This window comes from Tachypleus tridentatus, chromosome 12 (assembly GCF_004210375.1).
Source record: "Tachypleus tridentatus isolate NWPU-2018 chromosome 12, ASM421037v1, whole genome shotgun sequence".
NCBI classification, from domain to species: domain Eukaryota; kingdom Metazoa; phylum Arthropoda; class Merostomata; order Xiphosura; family Limulidae; genus Tachypleus; species Tachypleus tridentatus.
This window is the reverse complement of record NC_134836.1, coordinates 108114241-108135337: the sequence shown is the minus strand read 5'-3', so window position 1 is coordinate 108135337 and position 21097 is coordinate 108114241. Positions and strand designations below refer to the sequence as shown.

At 32.8% G+C, this 21097-nt stretch overlaps 1 protein-coding gene and 1 long non-coding RNA gene across 18 annotated transcripts in view; one reads left to right on the top strand and one right to left on the bottom strand.

Moving 5' to 3' along the window:
* The window catches only part of LOC143234291 (uncharacterized), a 68905-nt gene that overhangs the window by 30092 nt on the left and 17716 nt on the right, over positions 1-21097 (top strand). For both annotated transcript variants that reach the window (XM_076471538.1, XM_076471537.1), the window contains exons 5-6: positions 1473-1602; positions 12012-12152. In XM_076471538.1, the coding sequence (XP_076327653.1) occupies positions 1473-1602; positions 12012-12152 (271 nt within the window). The remainder of the gene's footprint in view (positions 1-1472; positions 1603-12011; positions 12153-21097) is intronic.
* LOC143234292 (uncharacterized) overlaps positions 1-21097 on the bottom strand; it is an 82911-nt gene that overhangs the window by 59583 nt on the left and 2231 nt on the right. For 2 of the 16 annotated variants that reach the window (XR_013018584.1, XR_013018595.1), the window contains exon 2: positions 8726-8823. The exons of the other annotated variants lie outside the window; for them this stretch is intronic. This is a non-coding gene — a long non-coding RNA (uncharacterized LOC143234292). The remainder of the gene's footprint in view (positions 1-8725; positions 8824-21097) is intronic. 16 annotated transcript variants of the gene reach the window in all.

The following is a 21097-nucleotide window of genomic DNA, read 5'->3' as shown; positions in this document are numbered from 1 at the left end:
TATCTGCGCTAGTCTTCACTAATTTAGTAGTGTAAGACTTGAGGGAAGGCAACTAGTCATCACCACCCACCGTCAACTCTTGGGCTACTCTTTTACCAACGAATAGTGGGATTGACTGTCACATTATAACGTCCCCATGGCTGAAAGAGCGAGCATGTTTGATGGGAAGGAGATTCGAACCCGTGATCCTCAGTTTAGGAGTCGAGTGCCTTAACCACCTGGCCATGCCGGACAGTTAATAAATAAGTAAAAAAAAGACACACAGAAGTGGAACGAATTGTGTAAAATCAAATTTGAAGTGGGTACCGCGTTTAATGTCATATCCGTGGAGAACTGTTTTATTTGAAGCGCACAGTAGACTATCTGTGTTGTGTTTGCCAGAAGGATTCATCCCAAAACTTTAGCGTTGTGAACTCTCAAATTTAGCGACAATCCCTCCGGTAATAAGTAAATGATGTAACAGAAATTATTGTACTAACAGGGGTCGGCCAAATGGTTAGGGTGCTCGACTTTCAATCTGAGGGTCGCGGGTTCGAATCTCCAATTACTAAACATGCTCGCCCTTTCAACCGAAGGGACGTTATAATATAAAGATCAATCCTACTATTCGTTGGTAAAAGAATAGTCCAAGTGTTTACGATGGGCGGTGACGACTAGTTGCCTTCCCTCTAGTGTATCATTGTTAAATTAGGGGCGGCTATCGTAGTTAGCCACCGTGAAGCTTTGCGCGAAATTCTAAACAAACCTAATATTTAGAATTCTGGGATTTCAGTAGAAATTAAACTAATTTTGTCATTAGATTGTAATCGCGTTTGTTTGTGTTATTTTTAAATAAGTGTGTGTCTACTTTGATTGGATAGTTTGATTAGTGTTTAAGTAAATAATTGTTTGATGATAATACTGAGTTAATGGATTTATACTGGTATGTTTGTTTGTTTGAAGTTAAGCAAAGAGCTACACAATGGGCTATCTGTGTTCTGCCCACCATTAGTATCAAAACGGCCTGGCATAGCCAAGCGCGTAAGGCGTGCGACTCGTAATCCGAGGGTCGCGGGTTCGTGCCCGCGTCGCGCTAAACATGCTCGCCCTCCCAGCCGTAGGGGTGTATAATGTGACGGTCAATCCCACTATTCGTTGGTAAAAGAGTAGCCCAAGAGTTGGCGGTGGGTGGTGATGACCAGCTGCCTTCCCTCTAGTCTTACACTGCTAAATTAAGGACGGCTAGCACAGATAGCCCTCGAGTAGCTTTGTGCGAAATTCCAAAACAAACAAACAAACAAACAAATAGTATCAAAACCCCGATTTTAGCGTTATAAATCCGCAGACATGCCGCTGTACCACTGGGGGGAGAGATTTATAGTGGTTTTGCTCTGATGTCTTTTACGTTCCACTATTTTGTTTTCAAGCACGAGATTAATTGATGAACATAAGGTGTAATGCTATTTTAAAAACAAATGTTGTGTCTTTGCTAGAGAGAGTTTTCCGGTTGTTTTGCTCACTCTTTACCAAAGAGAAACGACTGAAGGCATTTGTCGTCACTTTCAAAGCCTAATAAGGACCATGCTGAAAAGACCGCTACCAGCGGGATTATGGAAAATTTCGGTGAGTATCTAATCAGTTCAGCCGGAATTAGGTGCGTTTTTTTGTTGATTTAAGTTATCCTATATTTTTTTCCTTTTTCAAAAGGGCGATTTTATTAGATTTACTTCAGAAAACTCTTCATTTTGTTTGCTTAAAATCCGAAGACTGCGATTGTTCTACAAATATGTTATTCATGAGAAATGGAATTACTAGAAACAGAAGAAAATACAACAATCGAAAAAGAAAACATAAAGAAAAAATTAAATTATGTCAAAATTACAAAAAAGACGAAACACCGAGAGAAGATAATAAGAAAAATTCGCAAAAGGTAAAAGCTAAATTAAAATGGAAAACACATACACACGTGTATATATATATATATATGTATAAATGCATTAAATATTACCATAGTTAAAAAAACACCAATAACGAACAATGGAAACTGAAATACAAACAAAGAAAAGAGAAGAAACGACAGGTATACTGTAATGAAAGTTATGTGGGATTTGAGAAACTGAAAGTGAGGTTAAATGGAAAACAAAAGTGGGAAGAATACTGGTTGAATTTTCATGTTCGTAAAATATATTCTTTGATTGGAGGTTATTGTACGCTTACGTCCTGGTGTTATTTCTGCAACGGGTGCAAATAATTTGCTACTGAAATAACATAAAATTATACGAAATCAGTTGTTTTTAAACCTTATATCACAGCTAATACTTAATATAATTTATATCGAATCTTGAAAGAAAGAACCCAGTTTTTAGAATTATAAATATTTAGACTTGACGCTGAGCCACAGCAAGCGAACTAAACAATTAACGACGAAATTTATTAACGGATTCTCGATGCCGTTCTGTTACCGAATTTCTTTTAATGTTCAGACAATTAAAAGTAAACTTTTACCGCTTCTCAGAATTACGTCCAGTTCACATCATTTCAGAACTAATTACACGATGAAACCGATAAGTTGTAATTTAACATAGTTAAACTGAAACGTTACTCAAAAAACTGCAGTTGTTCTCTGACAGTAATGAACATAAAAAAACAAGTTACAAACTTAACTGCGCCCTACAACGTTTTACGTGAGTTTAACTAGCGCCCCTAATTCAGTATACGAATTTATAACTTTGTCTTTATGGAATAGCAGCGTGGAGTAGATGGAGCACAGATAATCATGCTTATAGACAAATAAATAGATGGATGGATGAAGGAATTGCTAGATACAGATAGATAAATGGTAAAAACAAGACAATCTTAAATTTTATAGCAAATCCAGCAAATATGGATAATTTCTTCAGAAAGTATACTGTATTCAAACATAGGAAATTCTTGAAGCTAGAAATGCACGCGATTTTTTTTTTAATGTAATGATTGCTTGTCTGTTTATTTTAGGGCAAAGCCACAATGGTCTTGTCTGTTGCGTTCACTGAGGGTAACTAAGTCCCGGATTTTAGCGTGTGATTTGTGTAATAAAGAAAAGGTGTATTTTAGGATGAAGATGTGCTTGATATAACCAATCACTTGGCTCTAATTAGCAAGCAGGTGATTCGCAGACGTGTTGGTTGCATCCGATGTGTTAGTGCCTAAGCCTAAACAAAACGAGACGAAAAAATAAAACCTGTTGAATATTATGTTTTCATCGAAAAGTCAGCTAACATTATAGAAGTTCTCAACAACTAACACTATTATGTATGAATAATTCTTATATTATTATTCAAAATTCGTCACGTTTTAACTTTTTATCTTCACTTTCCCGCATATTATTTGCGGAATAAAAACACATTTTTATTCTGAAAGATAAAAACGAGCCCGAACAGTTTTATATAATGGTAATGTTTGACATTTGTATAATAATGAATGCAACGTATACACTAATAACATGGAGACAATATCTGCATGTTGTATATCATGTGCACGAAATTTCAATTGGATCACTGTTAATTGTAAACATTTGGTCACGTATCTATGTTTCTTTTTTTAATATTTCTTAGAGCTACGTGCGAAAAGTTTCCTTGTAGCAGATGATACATGACGAGAATTTTGGGTTCAGGATTTTGACTATTATATTTCATTAACTGGTCAGAGAAAGATATAAAACCCTCAGTACACCCAGCGCATGTGAAGCGTGAGGTAAACATATTCATGACTATATGTTAGTACGTGTTTTGTACGGCGCTGCACATAATAGACAGTGAGCAAGTTATCTTCTTACAAAATTACTAAGAGTGCTGGTGAGAATATGAAAACCCATTTAGAGTAAGCCTAAATTACTTATATAATATTGGATGTTGTGATAGATGAACGTCAATTTGTAAAATTATTACATCTTTCGCATCTTCGTATGTTTTATGTGGAGTTTAAAACTTATAGACGGTCAGTTAATAAGCGTATAATCTATTGTATTTGTTTAGAATTAAGCACACAGCTACATAATGGGCTATCTGTACTTTGCCCACTAAGGGTATAGAAACACGGTTTCCTGTGTGCCACTGGATGGCATGCGGTGTGTCTTCTAGCAGAACCATAACCACAAAATAACTTATAACGAACTCTTTTGCTTGTTTCTTTGTTTGTGAATTTCGCACAAAGCTACACCAGGGCTATCTGCGTTGACCGTCCCTAATTTAGTAGTCTAAGACTAGAGGGAAGGCAGCTAGTCATCACCACCCACCTCCAACTCTTGAGCTGCTCTTTTACTAAAAAATAGTGGGATTGACCGTGACATTATTACGCCCCCACGGCTGAAAGGGCGAGCATGTTTGGTGCGACGGGGATTCGAACCTAGGAGTCTCAAATTACGATTTGATCACTTTAACCACCTAGCCATGCCTGGCTTAACAAAGTGTTGGTATAAAGTTGAAAGGTTTCAAAGTTAAGAATCGATGACATTTTATATTTGAAAATAGATTTCTATTATGAAGCCATATAAAGTACTTTTTGAATGTCTGCTTTACTTGGGGAGATTGTGATATTTTTTATTTTGTTTATGAGTATTTGAAAATAGTTATATTATATATATATACTTCCGATTCTTTGTTTTCCGTACAGTGGTTGAGTATGTTAAAGTGATACAAATGTGCAGTTCCATCACGTCGTTACAGTCTAGGTTGCCACGTGCGCTCATGCTCTGTTTATCGACCGTGCATCCTAACAATAGTTCTGCAGCACAGTTTCTTTCGCAACAGTCTCCGTCGTAGATGTGTTATGCCCAGAGCGCACCATACTTCCTTGCCTGGTTTCCACAATCCGTCTAATGTACAACAGTAATTTTTTCATCTGTCAGTTTCAATAGTTTTATTACACGGAAATCCATAGGTGAGGCATCAGGAGATTTCACCAATAAGTTATTATGTAAAACAATATGAATACACGTTTCATTTTCCAGCTGGTTCAGGTATGTGACGGTTGAGCGGGTGATATGTCTGAAGCCTTATTTTGATGAACTCGCATGATGTCGTCCTCGTTTTAACACAAATACGTCTTGATTACAATGTGTACTGTTGCTTGGCAAACCTAAAAGACTTTTGTAACTGACTTTTTTGATTAGATATGCTTAACCCGTCACAAGACGTCGCACTTAAATATAAATCACAAGATACAACACTTTATGTTTAACGTGTCGAACACTTGCTCTCCAATTATAAATTATTTTTTATTTATTTGCTGACAAGCACAAAGCTACACAACGGGCTATCTGTTCTCTGCCCACACAGGGTTTGAAACATGTTTTCAGCGTCATAAGCCTTCAGATTTAATGCCGAGATACTTGGGATTTCATGTTTGATAATTTGCATAAATGTTTGTTTTAGAACAAAGAAACACGGAGGGAAATGTTGCGTCTACTGTGAGTGATCGAACCCCGGATTTTAGTGTAATAAGTTCTTAATGTTACCGCTGATTTACTATAGAACATTTACATATTTGCACTTGGTTGGTGGTTGGTTAAAATTAAATATATCCTGTTTTTATTTTCTAACGCTTTATTTTAGGGTTAAGTGGGAGAAAGTACGATTATATTTTTGTTGAAACATTTGTGAACTAAGCAAAAAATATCGTTCCAGCTGTCTGTATCCAGTGCCAAGCGGATGAGGATGGTATTATGTTGGTGGCAACGAATAAACTTAAAGTCAGCTCGAAGAAAACATTACCAAATGCAGATCACAATGAGAAATTTCCAATGATAAGCAGTATTCGAAATAACAAAGCAAACGTACAGGTTATACATATGCAGGACTCATGAACATGTGTGCATGATTGCAAAGTACTATTTGTGTGATCGAGTAGACGATTATGATGTATGTGTGTGAATTAATGTTACACATTAGTACGAAGTGGTTTCATAAACCACTGCTTTGAGAAGATATGAAAAACAAAATGAATCAGGCTTCAAACACTGGGATGAACAAAGTTGGAACAGGTAGATCTTAAGAGATGAATTCAAGTTCAATTTGTTTGGTGACAATCAAACAGTTTTTTTTTTTTTCGATGGCACGGAGGAGAACGGAAATCATGAAAAAACCACTTGGGTGAAGCATCTTGGGGAACAGTATAGTGTTAATTTAATGTTCAACTTATCTCTAGTATAACAAATTATTTTATAAAGTATAAAATAAAAGCAAATAATTCATACAAAGCACTGACATGTTGTAATTACTTTTAACAGTACACTTTATATTTGTGCTACCAAAAATTTGACAATACACGATTGTAAATTACTATTCTAAAAGTTCCGTAATGTTTCCTCCTATTTCAGCAAAGTCTTTCAGTTGCCACTTGAACCTTTCATTTTCTGTATAAGCACAGATAACTTTAATAATTAATAACTTTAATTTAATATCAAAAATTTTCAATCGCCAAGGCAAGGTTGGAAGTATTCCACCAGTTCCTTCTTTGTTTTTTCTTCTTTCCAGGTAAAGGTTACTCACATTTGCTACTTATTTAGGATCACTGAATTATCCGAAAACAGATCCTTGATCAATAATTATTGTTCCTAAGACAATTATATGATGTGTAAGAATCTACCTGTACAAATCAGCAGCAAGGGTGCCATCAGTTTTCTGTAAATCACCAATAACAGTGACTTAAAGGCAGCTCATGCTTATACTGTTCCCCAAGATGCTTCACCCAAGTGGGTTTTTCATGATTTCCGTTCTCCTCCGTGCCATCAAAAAAAAAAAAAACTGTTTGATTGTCACCAAACAAATTGAACTTGAAAAAAATAATGTGAAACTCGTGACAGATATACTTACTGAAGAACATAGCATTGTTAAATAATGTGAAACTCGTGACAGATATACTTAATGAAGGACATAGCATTGTTAAATAATGTGAAACTCGTGACAGATATACTTAATGAAGGACATAGCATTGTTAAATAATGTGAAACTCGTGACAGATATACTTAATGAAGGACATAGCATTGTTAAATAATGTGAAACTCGTGACAGATATACTTAATGAAGGACATAGCATTGTTAAATAATGTGAAACTCGTGACAGATATACTTAATGAAGGACATAGCATTGTTAAATAATGTGAAACTCGTGACAGATATACTTAATGAAGGACATAGCATTGTTAAATAATGTGAAACTCGTGACAGATATACTTAATGAAGGACATAGCATTGTTAAATAATGTGAAACTCGTGACAGATATACTTAATGAAGGACATAGCATTGTTAAATAATGTGAAACTCGTGACAGATATACTTAATGAAGGACATAGCATTGTTAAATAATGTGAAACTCGTGACAGATATACTTACTGAAGAACATAGCATTGTTAAGTAATGTGAAACTCGTGACAGATATACTTAATGAAGGACATAGCATTGTTAAATAATGTGAAACTCGTGACAGATATACTTAATGAAGGACATAGCATTGTTAAATAATGTGAAACTCGTGACAGATATACTTAATGAAGGACATAGCATTGTTAAATAATGTGAAACTCGTGACAGATATACTTAATGAAGGACATAGCATTGTTAAATAATGTGAAACTCGTGACAGATATACTTACTGAAGAACATAGCATTGTTAAATAATGTGAAACTCGCGAGGGTTAGGTGACAGAGTCAATAAATCATTGAGTGATAATGGTCTGCGTAGTATGTTCGTCTGCATAATTCACCAGCTTCTGGGTAAAACGAACTATCATAACTGTGGAACGAAAAACGGACGAAGATAAAATAAGAGGTGCACTGTAAATCACAGAAAAACGACAGTGGTAAAGTTTTTACAGGGAAAAATAAGTTATTTTAAGTGCATATTTTTCTCTACGTTCGCAAGTTTGTTTTTTTATTATTATTGTTATCTGAGACTGCTTGTTTTATGGATTTTACTGTTAAGATCTTGTAAAATCACGACGCTTAGGATTCGATGCTCAACTCTGGGCTTAATTGGCACAAGCGGATGAGAATGGGACACATTTTCGCTAGACGGATGTCAGTCCATAGCAGGTTGATTCTTAACTAACAGTTGGCACCAATCTTATAGCTGGATACGCTGAAACGCTGGTGTGAGGGTGGGGGAATTGACGTGTCTTGGTCAAGAACACAACAGTATAACACGGACTAGCCTCGAACTCACAACCGTCTAACTACGAGCTCAAAGCTCAGAAGCCATCGAGTCATTCATTTAGTTCCCTGTATTATACATACATATTCTACAGTAAGTCAAGCTGGTAATAAGCCTGTATCAGGTACATTTCTATCAGAATTTCACGGTGTTTTACTGCTTAGGCTTGATACGCTTGCAGTTGCCACAGGCAACAAGCTGGCATCAAGAAGCCACATCAAGGTAGATAGCGTGAGGAATCTAATACAACTAAGTCTCTATGCCTTTTCATACTTGAATATTCTATGAGTAATTCTGTTGGACAAATGAACACTATTGAAATAATTTTGTAGAATATTAGCCAAGCCAGCTAAACAGTAGCTAGTAAGTCCAATCAAACTCTAAGTAACTTGGACATACGTACCAAGAACTATTTAATTTCATGCCAATAAACAACACATAAATGATGTTGATACATTAATCTCAAATGAATACAAGTAATAATTAATAATAAAGATTCATAAAAGACTCCGTATTTCGTATTAACTTAGGGCATGCCTTATTATGATAAACCTTTACATAAAAAATATTGTCTCCCGGTGGGAAAGCGGTAACTCTTCGGGTTTACAACGCTAAAATCAGGGGTTGGATTCCCCTCGGTGTACGTAGCAGATAGTCTGAAAATACAAACACACACATATAACAAATATTATAAATTTAACTACAAATCTAATTTGTTGTCTATTTGAGCACTTTTAATTAATAAGAAACATAAGATAAAATACAAAGATTAATTAATAATTTATTTATTTAAAATAAAATAAAAATTTATTTTTAAAAAAAGTTTACTTGGATCTATAGTATGTTTCATATTAATGTGTTCTGCGATATACTAGTCTTAACTTTACAGACTTAAAACACTAAAACCTAGGGATCGATTCCCCTCGTTGAACGAAGTAGAGTTAACACATTTTTCAGACTTGTGCTGAGAACATAACAAATACAATAGTTCATTGGTTTAATTCATTGCACATTATTACACTATACTATTTTATTTAATGAATACAATAAATAGACTTTAAGTCTTACAAGTGCTTCGTATTAACTTAGAATTCCCTTAGTTAACGAGCAAATAAAATCCCAGTTTAACTAATCAGGTTAGTTAAAGATAGGTTGCAGGTTTGATTTAACGCAGAGCTACTCAATGGACTCTTAATGCCATTATCACTGCGGGGGAATCGAACCGCGGATGTTAATGTTGTAAGATCCTAAATTTATCGCTAACCCACCGGGGAACCGCATTCATTACATATGTTTAAAAAAAGCTTTGACATTTGTCCCACAATTCTTCTCATTATAAGAGTTTTCCTTTAGATTACTGTAACTCTCAAAATAAAATGTCATAAAATTGTTTTTTTTGTTTTTGAATTTCGCGCAAAGCTACACGAGGGCTATCTGCACTAGCCGTCCCTAATTTAGCAGTGTAAGACTAGAGGGAAGGCAGCTAGTCATCACCACCCACCGCCAACTCTTGGGCTACTCTTTTACCAACGAATAGTGGGATTGACCGTCACATTATAACGCCCCCACGGCTGAAAGGGGGGAGCATGTTTGGCGCGATGGGGATGCGAACCCGCGACCGTCGGATTACGAGTCGCACGCCTTAACGCGCTTGGCCATGTTGGGCCGTATCATGAAATGAATTGCCCTATATTTTCTATTAATCCTTATTATAAGTATACGTATAATGAATGTCATAAATTAAATTTGTACTGTCATTACGTCATAATTTTTTTTTTTCCCATACTGAGTATCGCGGAATAGCTCATGTTCAGAGCTTGTATTAGATGTTAGCCTTTCTTTATATTTTCAATATTTATTCGCAAAGCGACGAAGAGAAATAAACAGGCGGATGAAAAACACAAGTGAGGGATCTGAAATAGCCAAAGGGTTTAATGCACTCAAAACCAAGAGGGTTCATCTGTAAGGGAAGAGAGTATGAGGACAAACTGGAACTCTAACCCCTCTGTTTGTGCTTGGGTGACGAGGAACTCAGCGCTATTTACTTAACTCTTCCGTTAGGTTACGGTAACCTTGCTATTACAACAAAGTTAGTTTTGTTAATATATCTTTCCGAAACTAAGCTGTTGACCGTACGTGTAGTCAAGGTGTTGTGAGACGAGCTGTGTTCACCAGAAACAGATTTTGAGGGTTTGATGTATTTCACAGCTGCTGTTCACAGGTTCGTATGAGACGCTGGCGCCACCACATAATACAAAACATTTTGCGATAAATTCTAGGTATTTTTTAACTTCACATTTGCGGTAATCCGGTATTTTTCCATTTATAAACATCAATAAAATTATTCACCTATGGATACGAATAATACCACATTGAAATATCAAACTGTTTATTCTATATCTTAATTACCTACTTTAACCGGTTTCGTGGCTTCAAAGGCCACTCGTCAGGAAATAATTTTATTGAGAAAAAATATATTCTCAGTAAAATTACACATCCTGAAGAGTGGCCTTTGAAGTCACGAAACTGGTATGTGCTTTATTGAGAATTTATTTTCTTTTCTCAGTAAAATTATTTCCTGAAGAGTGACCTTTGAGGTCACGAAATCGGTATATAATTTTACTGAGAATTTATTTTTATTTTCTCAGTAAAATTACCTCCTGAAGAATGACCTTTGAAATCACGAAACTGGTTGAAGAAATTAGTAAAGGACAGAAAAAACGGAATAGTCTGATATTCCAGTGTTCTTTTAAATATTCACACACATACATATATAAGGGTAAAAGATATAAAGTTTTGAAGACTCATACCAATATTCATGTCAAAACGCTTAACAAAAGAACATACAATTATAGCATAGTTACGAAATTGTGAATACCAAAATAGTCGTCTCGAAATCAGGACAAAGGACAAGAATAGTTTATAGTAAACTAAATTCGCATTTTAAAAAAAATACTGATAAAATCCTATAGTGCTTTTGAAAGATGGATCCCTTGAAGGGGTTGAAGTTTATCAGGTTCGTAAATGTGGTTTTCAATTTTTTTTTAAATTCTACCATTCATATATTTCATGTTAGCTATAAATATTAAACAGCGGTTTTTCTTGGTTTACGCTATGATAAACTATTGCTTATTTCTTTGGCATGATTCATCCCCTATCTTTCCAAGCCGAACTTTTTACTTTACTTTGAAATGGTGAGAGTAAAACCAAAATCCGAACACACATGAAAGATTTCGAAATTTCCAATCTATTTCCAGCCTTCTTCGTTAGGGTTACTTGTTGCCAAGCGGGAATTACGAGTCAAAATATGCCACTCGAGACGTTCGTTCTATTGAACAGGAACGCATTGAATTATGTTTTTTTTATACACGTGTGATGTGTTAAGAGCGTATCTGCTTTAGCTGAACGTGTAATTAGCCTTATGATTTTACTCCTTTTTGGTTATTACAGGGGCTACAAGAACTTGAAAGATAAACAAACACAGGTCTGTAGATTGTCATCAGACTTTTAGAAATTGCTCCAACTGTTGAGTGCATGAGGCAATAAACCGCATGAGATAAGAAAACATTCTAAAATTAGCCTGAAACATTCAGTCATAGACTTAAAAAACAAATAAAACAAAGTTAACACTTCCTAAAGATATTTATGATTTACTCGATGAAAGACCGACTAGGGTGTGATTTTGGCAATAATTATTTGTCAAATATTCATTAAGGGCGGTAAAAGTAAAAGTACCCCTTTTTTAATACCCTATAATATTTTCTGTTTGTCACACACGTGGTAGTAATACTCGATAGTACTGTGTAAAATTATTATACGTATATTTTCGGATGGTGTATTACAGACACTGGTCGTTGATTTAAGTCCTAAGCTTCGAGAGCTTGTCCTGAACACATGCGCCGAAGCAGTCACAGAATGCCAGACGGAAGGAAGCTGTCACGGATTTTCTGAAAAACCGACGGAAGAACTTATGATACAGGTCAAGGTATGGTTTTGGTTCTCTTACGTTTAAAGTCTCTTATATAAATATATCAGTTGGAGCAGAGAGTTCAATATAAATTTGTATTTTTGTATGTAACTTAATGTCTAACCTGTAAGATTTTAATTGTGAAACATATGTTCGCTCTTAACTGTTTCTCTGTTGTTGTTGTTTTTTTTTATTTCGAAACGAGCAATGCAATTTTTACAGGATTAAGAGCACGATGCGCCCCTTGTAACTGACTACGAATAAACTGCGTACGAAGTACTTTAGGAGAAACAAGACTTCAGAAACGTATTTTAAGAAAAAAAACTTGTTACATTAAAGAAAACTAAAAGTTAGGAGCTAGCACCTTGTTTGAATGAGATACTTGTTTGTGTTTAAGTGTTGGTTAAAGAAAAGTGTCTTTTATGTAGTCAAATTCAAAGCTACAGATCGTATCAGTGGGTTTGAGTTAAAGATACACAGATACCTAATGTTTCCGTCTACTTAAATCTGAGAAAAACCAGGTTTTTAGTCTATTTTGTTGTTATTCATTCGACACATTAATGTGTTTTATGTTATATAACACCGTGGCTTAGACGTAAATTCTTCTCTTTCGTGATATATTTCAAAAGGTTATTATGGGAATCTCTTCTGCGCATGTCCAAGATTTCACCCCGTGTGTATTTCACATAGGAAAAATATAACTTCTCAAACAAGGAGCAAAATGTAACTTCTTATATATGCTAAGGATTATATTCAGTGGTTATTAGTAAAAGTCGCTAAACAGGGTGAAGTGAAAGAGACTACATCCTAGTTTCGTTAAGAGTATAGTTTTATTTTGAGCGTCTTATTCTAAAATAAGTCGTAAATAAAGAGAATTGTTTTTTAAACTACGTAATGCTGATTGAATTATAATAAACAAAACTATTATTATAAACGACGATAAACTCCAGAAAATTATTCATGCCAAGCAATGTTGCTCAACTGTACCAGTGATATAATACTAACTGTATCAATTATACCAACGATATAATACTAACTGTACTGACTAAAACAACAATATAATACTAACTGTATCAACTGTAACAACAATATAATACTAACTGTATCAATTATACCAACGATATAATACTAACTGTACTAACTAAAACAACAATATAATACTAACTGTATCAACTGTAACAACAATATAATACTAACTGTATCAATTATACCAACGATATAATACTAACTGTACTAACTAAAACAACAATATAATACTAACTGTATCAACTGTAACAACAATATAATACTAACTGTACTAACTAAAACAACAATATAATACTAAGTGTACCAAATGTAACAACAATATAATAGCTAACTGTACTAACTGAAACAACAATATAATACTAAGTGTACCAAATGTAACAACAATATAATACTCACTGTATCAATTGTAACAACAATATAATACTAACCTTACTAACTAAAACAACAATATAATACTAACCTTACTAACTAAAACAACAATATAATGCGAACTGTACCAACTGTAAGAACAATATAATACTAACTATACTAACTAAAACAACAATATAATACTAACTGTACCAACTGTAACAACAATATAATACTAACTGTACTAACTAAAACAACAATATAATGCTAACTGTACTAACTAAAATAACAATATAATACTAACTGTATCAACTGTAACAACAATATAATACTAACTGTACTAACTAAAACAACAATATAATACTAACTGTATCAACTGTAACAACAATATAATACTAACTGTATCAACTGTAACAACAATATAATACTAACTGTATCAATTATACCAACGATATAATACTAACTGTACTAACTAAAACAACAATATAATACTAACTGTATCAACTGTAACAACAATATAATACTAACTGTACTAACTAAAACAACAATATAATACTAAGTGTACCAAATGTAACAACAATATAATAGCTAACTGTACTAACTGAAACAACAATATAATACTAAGTGTACCAAATGTAACAACAATATAATACTCACTGTATCAATTGTAACAACAATATAATACTAACCTTACTAACTAAAACAACAATATAATACTAACCTTACTAACTAAAACAACAATATAATGCGAACTGTACCAACTGTAAGAACAATATAATACTAACTATACTAACTAAAACAACAATATAATACTAACTGTACCAACTGTAACAACAATATAATACTAACTGTACTAACTAAAACAACAATATAATGCTAACTGTACTAACTAAAATAACAATATAATACTAACTGTATCAACTGTAACAACAATATAATACTAACTGTACTAACTAAAACAACAATATAATACTAACTGTATCAACTGTAACAACAATATAATACTAACTGTATCAACTGTAACAACAATATAATAGCTAACTGTACTAACTGAAACAACAATATAATACTAAGTGTACCAAATGTAACAACAATATAATACTCACTGTATCAATTGTAACAACAATATAATACTAACCTTACTAACTAAAACAACAATATAATGCGAACTGTACCAACTGTAAGAACAATATAATACTAACTATACTAACTAAAACAACAATATAATACTAACTGTACCAACTGTAACAACAATATAATACTAACTGTACTAACTAAAACAACAATATAATACTAACTGTATCAACTGTAACAACAATATAATACTAACTGTACTAACTAAAACAACAATATAATACTAACTATATCAACTAAAACAACAATATAATACTAACTGTACTAACTAAAACAACAATATAATACTAACTGTATCAACTGTAACAACAATATAATAGCTAACTCTACTAACTGAAACAACAATATAATACTAAGTGTACCAACTGTAAGAACAATATAATACTAACTATACTAACTAAAACAACAATATAATACTAACTGTACCAACTGTAAGAACAATATAATACTAACTGTACTAACTAAAACAACAATATAATACTAACTGTATCAACTGTAACAACAATATAATAGCTAACTGTACTAACTGAAACAACAATATAATACTAAGTGTACCAAATGTAACAACAATATAATACTCACTGTATCAATTGTAACAACAATATAATACTAACCTTACTAACTAAAACAACAATATAATGCGAACTGTACCAACTGTAAGAACAATATAATACTAACTATACTAACTAAAACAACAATATAATACTAACTGTATCAACTGTAACAACAATATAATAGCTAACTGTACTAACTGAAACAACAATATAATACTAAGTGTACCAAATGTAACAACAATATAATACTCACTGTATCAATTGTAACAACAATATAATACTAACTGTACTAACTAAAACAACAATATAATGCGAACTGTACCAACTGTAAGAACAATATAATACTAACTATACTAACTAAAACAACAATATAATACTAACTGTACCAACTGTAACAACAATATAATACTAACTGTACTAACTAAAACAACAATATAAAACTAACTGTATCAACTGTAACAACAATATAATACTAACTGTACTAACTAAAACAACAATATAATACTAACTATATCAACTAAAACAACAATATAATACTAACTGTACTAACTAAAACAACAATATAATACTAACTGTATCAACTGTAAGAACAATATAATACTAACTATACTAACTAAAACAACAATATAATACTAACTGTACTAACTAAAACAACAATATAATACTAACTGTATCAACTGTGACAACAATATAATAGCTAACTGTACTAACTGAAACAACAATATAATACTAAGTGTACCAAATGTAACAACAGTATAATACTAACTGTACTAACTAAAACAACAATATAAAACTAACTGTATCAACTGTAACAACAATATAATACTAACTTTACTAACTGAAACAACAATATAATGCGAACTGTACCAACTGTAAGAACAATATAATACTAACTATACTAACTAAAACAACAATATAATACTAACTGTACCAACTGTAACAACAGTATAATACTAACTGTAGTAACTAAAACAACAATATAAAACTAACTGTATCAACTGTAACAACAATATAATACTAACTTTACTAACTGAAACAACAATATAATACTAAGTGTACCAAATGTAACAACAATATAATACTCACTGTATCAATTGTAACAACAATATAATACTAACCTTACTAACTAAAACAACAATATAATGCGAACTGTACCAACTGTAAGAACAATATAATACTAACTATACTAACTAAAACAACAATATAATACTAACTGTACCAACTGTAACAACAATATAATACTAACTGTACTAACTAAAACAACAATATAAAACTAACTGTATCAACTGTAACAACAATATAATACTAACTTTACTAACTAAAACAACAATATAATGCTAACTGTACTAACTAAAATAACAATATAATACTAACTGTATCAACTGTAACAACAATATAATACTAACTGTACTAACTAAAACAACAATATAATACTAACTGTATCAACTGTAACAACAATATAATACTAACTGTACTAACTAAAACAACAATATAATACTAACTGTATCAACTGTAACAACAATATAATTGCTAACTGTACTAACTGAAACAACAATATAATACTAAGTGTACCAACTGTAACAACAATATAATACTAACCTTACTAACTAAAACAACAATATAATGCGAACTGTACCAACTGTAAGAACAATATAATACTAACTATACTAACTAAAACAACAATATAATACTAACTGTACCAACTGTAACAACAATATAATACTAACTGTACTAACTAAAACAACAATATAAAACTAACTGTATCAACTGTAACAACAATATAATACTAACTTTACTAACTAAAACAACAATATAATGCTAACTGTACTAACTAAAATAACAATATAATACTAACTGTATCAACTGTAACAACAATATAATACTAACTATACTAACTAAAACAACAATATAATACTAACTGTACCAACTGTATCAACAATATAATACTAACTATATCAATTATAGAAAGAATATAATACCAACTGTATCAGTTATATCAACGATATAATACCAACTGTACCAACAATATAATACTAAGTATATCAACTTTACCAACGATGCAATACTAACTGTATCAACTATACCAACGATATATTACTAAGTATACCAACAATAGAATACTAACTGCACTAACTACACCAACAATGTTGTACAAACTATATCAACAATATAATACTAACCTACCAACAATATAATTTTAACTATACCAAATATACCAACTACATAATACCAATTGTATGCCAAATGTACCAATGGTATAACACTAAATCTATAGTAGCTGTATATTTGATTATGTTTAATTAACTATTTGCAACAAACAACGTAAACTTCCTTAATGAATACAGTTCGATGTTAGTGTTACTAATATTCATCTCAAACTTAGTCTGAGAAATCCAAATAAATGGTTCAACAATGCATATATAATTTAGTCCATAATCTCAAGAACGTTCCCTTTGGGGAGCTCAAAGCAAGATAGCCACCTGCATGTTTCTATCTATCAAAAATATCATATTTCGATACCTTCTGTGCTCCTTAAGGAATATAAAGCGATGAAGGGTATAAGGTTTAGCTTTCTAATCGAGGTGACAAACATAAGACACAAACAGGAAATCCAGTTATAGCACCGCCATCATTATTTTATATAAAGCTTCAAGTGTGACTCTTAATTGACACTACTAGAAGATCGTATGACATATTTCAGCATCATTGTGGTTTTATCAGCCCGTACTTTTATCAGATTTCAGTGGCAGCGAATGTAACATAAGCGTAAAGTTTCACATCACACTATCAGTAAATGCTCAGACAAGTGAATTTTATGCAACATATCGCATGATCACTAGTTTACTTTAGTTTTAATTTAGAAATTTGTTTATTTCACTTAAATACTAGATCTTAAAACAATAGATAAGAACATTTACGTCCTTTCCTTGTTAATGCAAACATAATATATATCGTGTGTTAGGGGCACAAAATATTACATGTTTATTTAACATAGCAATATATTGTGTCAACTGTGTGCAAAATACTTCACGTTTTACTTAATATGCCAACATCGTGTGTTAGCTGTACCAAGTACTCGATGTAATATATCGACTGTATACTAAACATCCATGTTGGCTCTGAGGCAGATAATTCCCCAGGGTGTGAATATTAAATGGTTTCATTTGTGTAAAAAACAGCAGAAGCAGATTAACATAAACAGCTTATTCTGATCTGTTGAATGAGTTAAACATAAGAACGTGTTTATTTTAACTGCATTCTTCTTCAACTTATACTTTCTATCTGAAAACGTTCATTGCCCTTCAAACACCTTATCAGTGCCTTCTAACTCACAAAGCTACAGTCGCCCTCGGTCTGACTTTCTCTTGATACGAATGATAACCTTTGCTTTTGCTGTCATTTGAAGCCGTTACGAGTGTAAAGCGACTTCACTTCTTCGCTAAACTTCAACGTTGACCAAGCTCATACACAAGACTTGAACTCTCCCGGCATGGCCAGGTGGTTAGGGAGCTCAACTCGTAATCTGAGAATCGTGGGTTTGAATCCCCGTCGCACCAAACATGCTTGGCCTTTCAGCCGTGGGGGCGTTATAATGTCACGGTCAATCCCACTATTCGGTGGTAAAAGAGTAGCCCAAGAGTTGGCGGTGGGTGGTGATGACTAGCTGCCTTCCCTCTAGTCTTACACTGCCAAATTAGGGACAGCTAGAGGAGATAGCACTCGTGTAGCTTTCCGCGAAATTCTAAACAAACAAACATCACACAACTCGTAGTATTTTACTTTAATAAATGTTAGTGATATCTATTATGTTTCAAATTAGTGTTCACACCTAAAGGACAACAACAACAAAAGCACAAACATACAGTTTCGAGTCAGTTGTCATTTTAAATCCTAAATGTGAGATCAAGAACTGAAAGATTGCCTTCTAAGAAAATGTAAGATTCCGACAAAGCTGTGGGCTAGTAAAATGGAGTACACTATTTATATTATTGTACGTACCGTTTTTAAGCTTATTTTGGTTTGTGTTTATCAATTTCGAGCAACTCTACCCTAGGGCTATCTGTGCTAGCCATTCCTAATGGAAAGCAGCAGGAAGATAGCCATTCAACCCACAGCCAATTCTTTACCAACAAAGCCATCACATATAGGTATATTTCAAACAGCTGATGAGAGTTCTCAACACATATTAACGTTTTCAACTAAGTCAGTATTGATATAACGGGCGGTTGTTATACAACTTGTGATGATACGAAGCAATACGAGAACTCTCTTGATATATTAAAATTTAGATATTACCCTAATACTTATAAGGCTGATAGAAAAAAGCGAAATTCAGTTTGAAGCAATTGTTATAATACAGCTTATACAGAAGAACCAGTCCCAAGAGGAGACAGCCGTGGGTTTACGGACTTACTATGCTAAACTCCGGGGGCTGTCTCACACAGAAGATAGCGCAACGTGACTTTTCTCTAAACCAAACATACATAAACACTATTATAAACACTCACACCAAAAACATTATATCAGTTCCCGTTCTACACTTTAATATTTCTTTGAATATCAATTCCCGTTCTAAACTTTTAATACATCTTTGAATATCAATTCCCGTTTTAAACTTTTAATACATCTTTGAATATCAGTTCCCGTTCTACACTTTAATATTTCTTTGAATATCAATTCTCGTTCTAAACTTTTAATACATCTTTGAATATCAGTTCCCGTTCTACACTTTAATATTTCTTTGAATATCAATTCCCGTTCTAAACTTTTTATACATTTTTGAATATCAGTTCCCGTTCTACACTTTAATATTTCTTTGAATATCAGTTCCCGTTCTAAACTTTTAATATTTCTTTGAATATCAGTTTCCGTTCTAAACTTTTAATATTTCTTTGAATATCAGTTCCCGTTCTAAACTTTTAATACATCTTTGAATAGCAGCTCCCGTTCTACACGTTTAATATACACTTGAATATCAATTCCCGTTCTAAAGTTTTAATACGCCTTTGAATAGCAGCTCCCGTTCTACACTTTAATATTTCTTTGAATATCAGTTGCCGTTCTAAACTTTTAATATTTCTTTGAATATCAGTTCCCGTTTTAAACTTTTAATACATCTTTGAATAGCAGCTCCCGTTCTAAACGTTTAATATACACTTGAATATCAATTCCCGTTCTAAACTTTTAATATTTCTTTGAATATCAGCTCCGTTCTAAACTTTAATATTTCTTTGAATATCAGTTCCCGTTCTAAACTTTTAATACATCTTTGAATATCAGTTCCCGTTCTACACTTTAATATTTCTTTGAATATCAATTCCCGTTCTAAACTTTTAATACATCTTTGAATATCAGTTCCCGTTCTACACTTTAATATTTCTTTGAATATCAATTCCCGTTCTAAACTTTTAATATTTCTTTGAATATCAGTTTCCGTTCTACGCTTTTCTTACTTCCTATACGCTTTAAGTTATTTAAATACAAATGTTGTTTTCTCCGCATGTGAAACTTGCGAAGAGTTGTGGTATTTGGTGTATTTCTAACGTTTAGTTTTTCTTATTTTCCCAGATGTTACTCCTTTTACTCGGTTACCTTTTCCAAATTGTCGCTTTATTTATTTATTTTATATTTGAAAAAAATTGAACGACTAGTTTTACTGCCAGAAAAAAAAGTTTTGAAGTAACTTCCAAGGAAATGAGATGCTAATTTTCTTCATTATCATCTTCAGATGTGAAATTTTTTAAAACGGTTGCGTAATATTTATACACATACGCAGAAGCAAACGATTTAATGACTTATGTCACGTGTGTATTCAGTTCCATCATGCTCCAAAATTAATTCACTGTTTCCTCGATGCCTAATTTATAAAGCACTTGGTGGTGCCAAAAATTAGTATAAACA